This window comes from Nannospalax galili, unplaced genomic scaffold (assembly GCF_000622305.1).
Source record: "Nannospalax galili isolate Female #2095 unplaced genomic scaffold, S.galili_v1.0 scaffold302, whole genome shotgun sequence".
Classification (NCBI taxonomy): Eukaryota; Metazoa; Chordata; class Mammalia; order Rodentia; family Spalacidae; genus Nannospalax; species Nannospalax galili.
The window spans coordinates 5,909,734-5,921,227 of record NW_008350120.1 but is presented as its reverse complement, the minus strand read 5'-3'; the positions used below and the strand labels follow the sequence as shown (position 1 = coordinate 5,921,227).

Here is an 11,494-nt window from a genome sequence, read left to right as displayed (position 1 = left end):
TTTGACATGTGGATTTCTTTTGTAGTTTCTGATTCTTATGTGAGACTCAAGCCTTCAAGTTTAGGTCTGCTTCTTTTCGTGAACTTTATATGTCTTTGTGGTTTACTTTTAGGGCATGAAAAGCTGGTTCCTCTAAGCTTCCAGTTCTCTCTTTTGATTTTATATTGGAGTGGCCATACTGCTTTTGTCTTCAGGAGTTCCCACAGAGACCCAATCAGATGAGGATCATATGCTCTCAGGCTTTCTCCTAAGGTCTGGATCCCTCCAGGAAAGATGCTGACCTCCAGAATTTGGGGGTTGGGCTGGGCTAAGAGCAGGGCTAAGAGCAGGGCCCAGGAAAGATGCTGGTCCCAGGAAGCTGGTGGCTGTGCCACCCAGGGATGCAAAGGAGATGGAGGCAAGAAGAGGCCCCGAGGGCTCCTGGGGACTACTGGGAGGAACTGGGTTGCTCTGGATGCAAATGATCAGGAAGCAGTGGGGGTTCTGGGCCAAGAGGTCAGTCCAGGGGTCTGGGGTGCCAAGACAAGAAATGAGCCAGTACCCAGGCTAGGAGGAGAGATGGGGAGGGAGAGCTGCGAGGGCAAATAAGGCTGGGGGAGTCAAGGCATGGTGAGTGCTGGTGGACTTACTCAGGAAAGAAGCTGGCACCAGGACGCCTGCGGCTGTGTAGCCCAGGGAAGCCTAATTTTATTATTTTTAGTTTATGTATATAAATGTATTGCCTGCATGTGTGTAAGTACACCTGAGTCGTGCAGTGCCCGTGGATGTCAGAAGAGGACATCAGGTCCCATGAAACTGGAGTTCAGGATGGTTGTTAAGTACCATGTGGGTCCCGGGAATCAAACTTGAGTCCTCTGGAAGAACAAACAGCCACTGCTCTTAACTGCTTAGCCATCTCTTCGGCCCTGCACCCTGTCCAATTTCATGGGAACCAGCAAGATACAAATTTTCTGTTCTACCTGACACATCTTAAACTTTGTATTATCTATTAAATAAGATGTACAGAGCTGAGTGTGATGGTGCACACCTTTAATCTCAGCATTAGAAAGGCAGAGGAAAGTGGATCCCTGTGAGTTCCAGGTCACCCTGGTCTACGTGGTGAGCTGCAGGCCAGCCAGGGCTATAGTAAGATCTTCTCTCAAAAAACAAACAAACAAACAAACAAATAAAAAAAAAAACAAAACAAAAAGTTTGATGTATAAAAACTACCTATCAGGGCTGAAGAGATGGCTCATGGCTCAGTGGTTAAGAGCACTGACGGCTCTTGCAGGCTCGATTCCCAGCACCCACATAGTAGCTATGAACTGTCCTTAACTCCACAGCATTGCATGACATGGATGCACTCACATACATGCAAGCAATACACTCATACACATTAAAAAAAAACCTATCTATCATGGGGCTGGAGATGGTTCAGAAGTTAAGAGCACTGGCTGCTCTTGCGGAGGACCTGGGTTCAGTTCCCAGCACCCACACGGAGGCTAACAATCATTTGTCATTCCAGTTCCAGGGGATCTCTGACACCCTCTTCTGACTTCTCCAGGCACTGTACACATGCAGTGCACTTATATACATGTATGAGTGTACTGCCTGTATGTGTACTCATGTAAGTGCAATGCCACAGAGGTCAGAAGAGGGCTTCAGATTCCCTTGGAACTGGAGTTAAGGACGGTTCATAGCCGTCATGTGGGTGCTGGGAATTGAACCCAGGTCCTCTACAAGAGCAGTCAGTGCTCTTAACTGCTGAGCCATCTCTCCAGCCCTGCAAAACACTCTTATACATAAAATACAAGTAATTAAAAAAAAAAACCAAAAAACCCACCCATCATAAAAAGTTAAAGAACAGTTGTAGGAACTGCAAGAATAAAGTCCTGTATTTACTACCCAAGTTTAAAGTAAAATTTCAAATAACTCAAGGCAGTCAAGAGTCCTGACTAGATAGAGTCCTTCAGTACTTTCTCAATTAGTTTCAGTTCTGGATTTGACAATCTGTAAAATGTTTTAAAACGTGTTTTATGTGCACGTGTGTGTGCAAGCCTGTGCCATGGCACATTTGTACAAATCAGTGTGATAACCTGGAGGTGTCAGTTCTCTCCTTGAACCATGTGGGTCCGGGGGATCCAATTCTGGGTTCCAAGCTCAGTGGCAAGTGTCTTTAATAGGGCCAGCCTGTTCAAACACTAAGTCAGACAGTCCACTATTGTGCTTTTGATGCTTCTCCTGAACTTCAGAGTCTAGAAAGAATCACCTAGAAGCAAAGTCCAGAGTGGCTGCAGATGAACTCCTTCTGCACCTCTCTTGATCATGCCCCAATGTAGCTCAACCCCAGGCTGCAGAGCTGGATATACATTCAACCTCCAGAAGAGCAGCAAAGCAGCCCCTGGTCTTTGTTCTTGCTCCGCCTGGGGCTCTGTCTAACATGTGTTTTTCATTGAATGTCCCCTTTTAATGTAGTTTCGAAGATCCATTATAGGTAAAAATTCGAAGAATATATTTAAGGTAACAATTATATACAAATCTTTTTTAATATTTCCTGGGGAAATGGCACATAGCAAGTTCCTTTATTATTATTTTGTCTTTTTGAGACAAGGTCTCATGTAGACAGACCAGGCTAGCCTTGGACTCCTGCACCTCCCAAGTGTTGGGATTATAGGTATGAGCCACTACTGGCTACAAGTTCCAGTTTTTTTGTTTTTGTTTTTTTTGTTTTTGTTTTTTATTTTGCCTTTTTTGGGACAGGGTCTCCCTGTACCCCAGCTGTCCTGGAACTTGCTATGTAGACCATGTGGCCTTGAACTCACAGAGATCTGCCTGCCTCTGCCTCCCAAGTAAAGTTCCAGTTTGTTTGTTTTTAAAAATTTTTTATTTACTATTATTTTATGTGTATGAGTGTATTGCCTGCATGTGTGTAAGTGCACCCGTGTCATGCAGTGCCCTCGGAGGTGAGAAGAGGGTGTCAGAACCCCTGGAACTGAGTTACAGACAGTTGTTAGCTGCCATGTGGGTGCTGGGAATCGAACCCCGGTCTTCTGCAACAGTAGTGTGTGCTCTTAACCTCCAACACCATGAAGCTCCAGTTTTTAAGAACATGATTCAAGCTGAGTGTGGTGGCACACACTTGTAATCCTAGTGCTTGGAAGGAAGATACAGGTAGGGAGTTCTGTGAGTTTAAGGGCAGCCTGCTCTACATATTGAGTTCCAGGCCAGCTGGACCTACAGGGAGGCTGTCTCAAAAAGTCAAAAAAGAACATGGTTCACTGACAGAGCCAATATGTTTCCCACCATTCCTGATCACCATTCCTTGTCAGCAGTAACAGAAGCTACGACATCTTAAAGATCTAGGCTGTGAATGCTTTAAGAGAGAGACCCTGTGACTGGAGACAGATACTGCAGTATTACATGGGCACACAGTCGCTATTGGGGATGCACCTCACAGTGACTGGGCAAAGGGAGGAAAGCTGAAGCACAGAAGAAAGTGGTGCCACGTGCAGGGCAGGGCTGCGCTGGTGGAGTGCCAGCACACCTGAAACAGCCGATAATAAAGAAGTCTATTGACAGGCATGGTAGTGCACACCTTTAGTCCCAGCACTCTTGAGGGCAAAAGCAGGGGGACTCTGTTAGTTCCAGGCCAGCCAGGGATACAGAGTGAGACCCTGTCCAAGAAAACAAAACAACAACAAAATGTACATTTGAAGAGGAAAACACATCAGCACAGAAGTCATCTATCAGTGGCCAAAGAAAAGGAAAACCCCATGAGGCAGAGACACAGGGTACCTAGCTTCCTGATTAGACACTACTTCCAGTTTAAGCAAAGACAAGTGAAAATTACAAGACACTTACCAAGCGTCTGGAGTCTTCACTTTGCTTGTAAAAAAACAGAAGCTGCCTCACCAGTCGGGTAAGGTTGGGACCGTCAGAAAGGGAGAAGGCGCTACCAGGCTGTGCTGAGTCTGCGCAGCGGTCAAAAGCACATCTCTGGATGGAGTACTGGAAGCAGAGGGAGCAGGTATGTGACCAGCCACTGTTCAGTCCAGGCCTGTGTTACTTAAAACTCACTGGAAACCCACCTACCTAGAAATCTTCACTCACACAACAAATAAAACGAAAAAATATTTTTAAAAGGGCAGAGGTAGAGAGGTGGCTCAGCGGTTAAGAGTACTGGGCTATTCTTGCAGAAAGCCTGGGTTCGAGTCCCAGAACTCATGTGGTGGCTAACAACCATCTGTAACTACAGTTCCAGGGGATCCAATGTCTTCTAACCTCTGCAGGCATTGCATGACATGGGTGCACTTACACACATGTACACAATACATTCATACACATAAAATAAAAATAACTATAATTAAAAAAAGAAATCTATACATAAAATACAATTACCACAACTGTTTATTAGGAAAACACTAAGTTATTAGTATTAACTTTTTTTAAAAAAATTTTATTCATTATTCTTATTTTATGTGTATGAGTGTTATGCCTGCCCACAGAAGACAGAAGAGGATGTCAGATCCCCTGGGACTGGAGTTATGGACAGTAGATGCCATGTGGGTGCTGGGATATGAACCCAGGTCTTCTGCAAGAACAGCCAGTGTTCTTAACCACTGAACCATCTCTCCAGCCCCTAGCATTAACTTTTATTAAGCAGTGTGCCGGTTAGTTTTTGTCAAATTGACACAACCTAGAGTTACACAGGAATCTCAACTGAGGAGTTCACTCTATTAGACTGCCCTATGGGCATGTCTGTGAGGCATTTTTTTAATTGCCAACTGATATGGGAGGGCCCAGCCCAGGGCAGGCAATGGTATCCCGAGGCAATCGGGCCTGGGCTGCATAAGAAAGCTAATTAAGCAGGGCAGGGGAGAAGCCGGTAAGCAAAGTTCCTCCATGGTCTCTCCCTCAGTTCCTGCCTTTGATTCCTGTCTTGGCCCCTGCTGAGTAAACCCTTCTTCCCCGAGTTGGGTTTGCTAGTGTTTTAGCAAAGCAACTGAAAAGTACTAGGTACTGAAAAGTACCTAGACCAGGAGGCACACAAAATTCAGTAAGCCAGGTGTGGTGGCGCACGCCTTTAATCCCAGCACTGGGAAGGCAGAGGCAGGCATATCTCTGAGTTCAAGGCCAGCCTGGTCTACACAGTGAGTTCTAGGCCAGCTTAGGCTATAGGAAGACCCTGTCTCAAAAAGACTGGGGGGAGGGGGGATCAAAATTCATGTCAGAGAGATGCTACTCTCACAAGAAACACCACATCTAACAGATCTAACAGAAGTTCCTGCACAGCCTTCTGATTCTTTCTCAGTTTTAAAAACAAACTTACTTGCTGTTTTCTGTCTCTGTGGCCTCGAACGAACGACTGGATAATCACTGCGTTTCTTAGTCTTCGCCTTTCTTCCTGAATAACGGAGGAAGCAGAGCGGGAGCAACTGGTCACAGTCGGTGGGGTTTAGTCAGGTTGTTTTTAGTAGTTAATTTTGTGTGTGATTTGAAGACCATAAAACTCACTTTTTTATTTTTGGTCTTTTTGAAGCATGGTCTCCCTGTAGCCCCAGGTGTCCTGGAACTCAATAGGTAGACCAGGCTGGCCTTGAACACTCAGAGATCAGCCTGCCTCTGCCTCCCGAGTGCTGGGATTACAGGCGTGAGCTACCACACCAGGCCCATAAAATTCATTTTTAAGTATACCATCCACTGAACCTAATTTTTAATGTATAAAAGGGTTATGTGGCCATTACCAACGTGGTTTTAGTGTGCCTTCGTCAGCCCCAAAAGAAACCCTTTACCCATTAGTGGTCATCCCTCATTCCTTGCCCTGACTGCCAAGTCATTACTCATGTGCTTCTTTTTAAATTTTTTTTTTGGGGGGGGGGGATTATTTCTTTTTATTTAATGTCTATGAGTGTATTGCCTGCATGTATGTTGCAGTGCCCACAGAGGTCAGAAGAGGGCGTTGCTCGTGGAAGTGGAGTTAGGGACAGTTGTTGATTGCCATGTGGGTGCTGGGAATTGAACCTGGGTCCTCTGTAAGAGCAGCCAGTGCTCTCAACCACTAAGCCACCTCCAGCCCCACAATGTACCTTCCTTACACTTCTTATCAATAGGAGAATGGAGAGTGACAGACCACCAGAAGAGACGACGACTGAGAACTTCCCAGCAACAGAACATCAAACGTCAGCACCATTCCTGGTTGAGCAGTGAGGCTCAACTGAAGGGATGTCAGCATGCAGCAGATGCTGGTGGTCAGCCTCAGCTGCAGGGAGGGACTGCTGCTGTGAGGCAGCTGAATATCCTGGTTAGAAACAAGTGACGGGCCAGAAACTTTGGTTTCTGCTGCCATCTCTGTCCTCTTTACTAGGAATGCTTTAGAATTACCCACTCCACTCTCTTCCAGGGCCCGACTCCCCAGCCACCATCTAGCTCAGCCTCCTCAGTCACTAGCCGTGACTGTCTTTTATAATTCTCAGCACAACCTCGGGATCTTGGCTGTTACACAGGAATGACCACCACAGAACAGGACCCTTATGTCTCACACTACCTGTACATCCAGCAAACAGAACAGTACCTGACCTACTACAAGCTCTCAGACATCTGTCAAATGCAGGAATAAACTGTTATGGTAAAGAGACTAAAAACTATCTGAAAAAGCAGGACCTACAGGTTCTGATCAGCCAGCAAAGTTAACTGAAGTAACTATCCCCAGAAAGATGGAAGATGGAAGCCAGGCACAGTGGCACACGCCCGTCCTTCCATCACTACAGTAGGCAGAGGGCTGAGCCTGGGGCTGGCCTGGGCTACATGAGCAGGCTGGCAGGAAGGACCAGCAGCAGGAGATAAAAGAAAAAAGAATGCCATTAGCTCCTTTTATCTCTACAAATAGTTAAGACATATGCCTTAAAGTTGAAATTTCTCCTTTGATGGAGAAATATAAACAACATATATTAAGCTTTTCTAGATCTTTTGAAGCCTTCCTATAAACTAGAAAGGCAACCCAAAACCCACATTCCTCTCCAGCCAGAACTTGGTCTTTTTAGCCCTACAGTTGATTCCAAAATAAACAGCTTATTGTAAAAAAACAAAAACAAAAACAAAAAAAAAACGTGCTGAAACACATTCAAAACTGTTGCAAAAGCTAAACACACACAGCACCCACACAGGCAAAGCAAAAGCAAGGCTTTAAGTGCCATAGAAAAACGGTCACCATGGAGAAATCGAAGCTGCGGTTACCTCTCTCTTCCTCCTTTCTTCCTGAGTGCGATGTAAAAGAGAAGCCTTTTCTTCCTAAATCCAAAGACAGACAAGGAGATTAGAATGCTGTCATTTCAAACTCAAAAACCCTCTTACAAAGGCTACTAACATTTTGGCCCAAAAGTGATTCTAGAGACCTGAGTGGACAGCTGCAAGGCAGGGAGAGGTCACCTGGTTCTCCCAAAGTCACAGATCTAATTAAAGTTAGCGGTCTCAGTTTTTCCTGATACATGAAGAATCATACATGCAAGGGTGTGCAAGTAAAATCAGCATGTGCACTGACATGCAAATAATACACAGAACTAAGTTTCTCCACCAATATGTAAACCTAAAGAAAATAATTTAGTTTCATTACAGGAAATTGCAAATAAAAGCCTTTACCACATACCCAAAGGCCAAAAATGCTGTTTTAAACTTAATTAAAAGAATTCCCATAGCTGGGCATGGTGGCACACACCTTTGGTCCCAGCAGAGGCAGGCAGAGCTCTGTGAGCTCAAGGCCAGCCTGGTCTACATAGGGAGCGCCAGGCCAGCTGAGGCTTCAGGGAGACCCTGACTCAAAAAGACGAAAAAAATAATTCCCCATCATTTAAACTCTTTAGACAAGGAAAAGCTGCAAAAATGTGTCTCTGCCGAAAGCCTGTACTTTTTTGAAATCGTATACGCCTTCTTCACTTCCCCATACAGCCAGCAAGATGGGGGGGAGGGGGGAACAGGACCACGATGCGATCAACACAGTTCTCTACTGGTGATCTGTCTACTCCCAAACCCACCCAGCAACCCACACCACTTAACTGCTCCTCCTCTCCTTTCTCCAATTTGTACAGTTCCTGTCTGACTTTCATGTTCTGGCCCTGTCCATCAACTTGGGTTTCCAGGTGTCTCTCATGAATAGAGTGACATGATGCAGTAATGACAGTACTTGCTTTAATCCACAGGACCGTTGTCCACCTCCATAACCTCATACTTAAATAACAATTGAATGAACAAATAAACAAGGAAAAAGAAAACTTCATCTGCACTTCATCCAGTCAACAGAACAGTCTCAAGCACTAGGATGTAGTTAAGACCCAATGGAGCATGCTAAAACTGGGCCAGTGTTTAAGAAGCAAGATTCTGGAACCCTGCCATCTTCACCTCTGGGAAGATCATCTGCTGCTGCATGATCCTGGGCATCATCATCATTTCACCGCTCCCCTCTCTGCCATGAGGCTCTGGTTCCCACCCCTGCCCTGGGCCATGCTGTGTCCTGTGCATAAACTTGTGATAGTGTCTGTATAGGAAGCAGAGGGAAACAGGGCCAGAGAACAGCCAGAGGGGCTGGGGACAGGTCAGTGTGGGCAAGATTCAGGCTGTGGCCAGGACCCTTTCAAGGGTTCATTTACCTTGCCTTAAGAATCAGGCTCCATTCTGGACCCCAACCTTGCCCTCATCCACCCTGCCCTCTGGCCTCTCCAGCTCTCCCCACCATGCCCAGCAGCCTGGAAGGGAGGGACCAGCTAACCACATGGCACTGCTTTTCAGGTTAGGGGAGGTGTCCAGAAGGGCAGCCCAGCACTGAATCTCTGTTAGCTGACCACTGCCAGGAGGCTCAGGGTGCCTTGGCTGTCAATGTGTCAGGACCACTCTGTCTCCTACCCTGGGCAAAGTCTGACAGTCTCTGTCTCAGGACCCCAGTCCCTGGGCTGGATCTGAGGATGGTGACTGGATCTGGTTTGGATCTGGTTTAGGGGTGCCATCTCCAGCCTTGCTCAGCACTAGGGAAGTGAACAGGCTGCAGGCCTCTGCCCACAGGTCTCTAACAGGCATGCTGAGTCTGTGGATAAAGCTGCACGTTGGGGACGGTGTCCCTGCTCTTGTGATCTGGGAAGCCAGGCATCTCTGCGGTCTCCCTCCTGCCTTCGCCGTCTCCCACTGCTGTGCCACATGGTATCAGATGTCCTAGATGCAGTATGCAGCAGCCAGAGGGTAGGCTCTCCCCACCTTTCTCCCCTGCCATCTTGGGGTTTCCCAGAGTCAGAAATGTGCCCCAACTCCCACCCCAGTCACAGGCAAGGAGAATATGGGTCGAGGCTGGGTCCATGGGCCCCACCTTCCTTCAGCTTGGCAACTGCCCAGTGACTGTTGGCGCTTCCACCTCCCTCTACATCTTCACCAAAGGTCTTGGTACAACCTGCTGCCCATGTGGTGGCCTCAAAGAATCACCCTCATGGTATTTGTCAATTACAAAGGGAGAGATGGTAAATCACAGTGGAGGAACTCTACAGACACCAACCAAGGGCCAAACACCACAGAAAAAACTCAGGGACCATCAATTCCAATTTGGTATAACACACAGGACATAGTGTGCCTATTTTCACAGTCTTACTGAAAACTAGGTAAATGTGTTTATTATCTACTATTATCTATCTATTATCTACAATATCATTTGCAATAAACACAATGAAACGGGCTAGAGAGATGGCTCCGCGGTTAAGAACACTGACTGTTCTGGCAGAAGACCTGGGTTCAAATCCCAGCACCCATGTGGCAGCTAACAACTGTCTATAACTCTAGTTCCAGGGGATCTAACAGCCTCTTCTGTCCTCCTCGGGCACTGAATGACACGGGTACTCACATACATGCAGGCAATATACACATACACATAAAATAAAAATAAATAAAATATTTTTTAAAAAAACAATGAAGAGCTGGGCATGGTGACGCATGCCTGTAGTCCCAGTACTTAGGAGGCAGAGACAGGCGGATCTCTGTGAGTTCTTATTTTGATATATCACAGTGAAAGATTTATCGTCCTCTTTTTTTTTTTTTTTTTTTTTTTTTTAAAAAAAAAAAAAAAAAAAAAAAAAAAACCCAATGAAACAAAATATAGTACCTTTAAAATTAATTTTAAGCCAGGCATAGGCTTGTAATCCCAGCTACTCAGGAAGATGAGTTTAAGGCTAGACTTGGTAACTTAGTGAGAACTTGTCTCAAAACAAGGGTGGGGGAATATATTGATTAGTGTCTTTTTATCATGTATGAGGCCCCCCAGTTCAATCTCCAGTACCACCAACATTTAAATTAAAAAAAAAAAACTGAGACAGGGTCTCCCTGTAGCCCCAACTGGCCTGGAACTCGCTATGTAGAACAGGCTGGCCTTGAACTCAGAGAGCCACCTGCCTCTGCCCCCTGAGTGCTGGGATTAAAGGCGTGTGCCACCATGCCGTAAATTTAAAAGTTTTTTAATTAGGCTGGAGAGATGGATCAGTGGTTAAGAGCACAGGCTGATGGATTTGAGTTTGGTTCCCAGCAGCCACATGGCAGCTAATAACTGCCTATAACTCCTGTTTTAGAGCAGGCAAAACACTCATACATATAAAATAAAATATTTTTTATATTTTTTAAATTGCCGGGTGTGGTGGCGCATGCCTTTAATCCCAGCACTCAGGAGGCAGAGGCAGGTGGATCTCTGTGAGTTCAAGGCCAGCCTGGTCTACATAGTGAGTTCCAGGACAGCTGGGGCTACAGGGAGACCCTATCTCAAAAAAAAAAAAATTTTTTTAAATTAAGGGGCTTGGAGAGATGGCTTAGTGACAGCTAGCAACCATTCATAATTTCAGTTCTAGGCGATCCGATGCTCTCTTCTGACATCTGCAGGCATTGCACAATACAGGAGTGCTTACATACATGCAGACAATACACTCATACGCACAAAAATAATAAAATATCTGAAAGACTAGGTTGTGCCCCAGTAGTAAAGCTTGTCTACCATGTACAAGGCACTGAATTCAACCCCAACTATTGTGTAAATAGTGTGCTGGAAGCTTCAGCTGTCAACTTGACACACCTGGGAAGGGTCCCTCAATTGGGGAATTCCCTCTTTTGGACTGGCCTGTGGCCATGTCTATGAGACAGACCTTCCTTGAGTGATGTGGGAGGGTGCCACCTCTGGACAGGTGGGACTGAGCTGTATAGGAAAACAGACAGCACAGGCTGGAGAAGCAAGCTGGTAAGCAGCGTTCCCCCATGGTCTCAGCTTCAGCTCCTGCCTTGAGTTCCTACCCTGGCTTCCCTCCGTGATGAACTATGATCAGGATGTGAAGTCCAAAAAACCCTTTCCTGGGAACCAGGAACACTCATTCACTGCCAGTGGGAATGGAAACTCATACAACACTATGGAAAGCAGTGTGGAGAACTCAAAAGAATTTAAAAATGCACCAGGCGTGGTGGCACACGCCTTTAATCCCAGCACTTGGGAGGCAGAGGCAGGCGGATCTCT

At 46.0% G+C, this 11,494-nt stretch overlaps 1 protein-coding gene across 2 annotated transcripts in view; it reads right to left on the bottom strand.

The window, feature by feature from the left end:
• Nucleotides 1–11,494, bottom strand: part of Ube3c (ubiquitin protein ligase E3C) — a 126,886-nt gene that overhangs the window by 90,888 nt on the left and 24,504 nt on the right. Inside the window, exons 2-4 of one of the 2 annotated variants that reach the window (XM_008847272.2) lie at nucleotides 7,213–7,266; nucleotides 5,309–5,383; nucleotides 3,841–3,987 (exon numbers count right to left, since the gene is read on the bottom strand). In XM_008847272.2, coding sequence (XP_008845494.1) covers nucleotides 3,841–3,987; nucleotides 5,309–5,383; nucleotides 7,213–7,266 — 276 coding nt within the window. Of the gene's footprint in view, nucleotides 1–3,840; nucleotides 4,080–5,308; nucleotides 5,384–7,212; nucleotides 7,267–11,494 lie in introns of those variants that run through there. The other variant, XM_029570507.1, reaches the window with a different exon arrangement.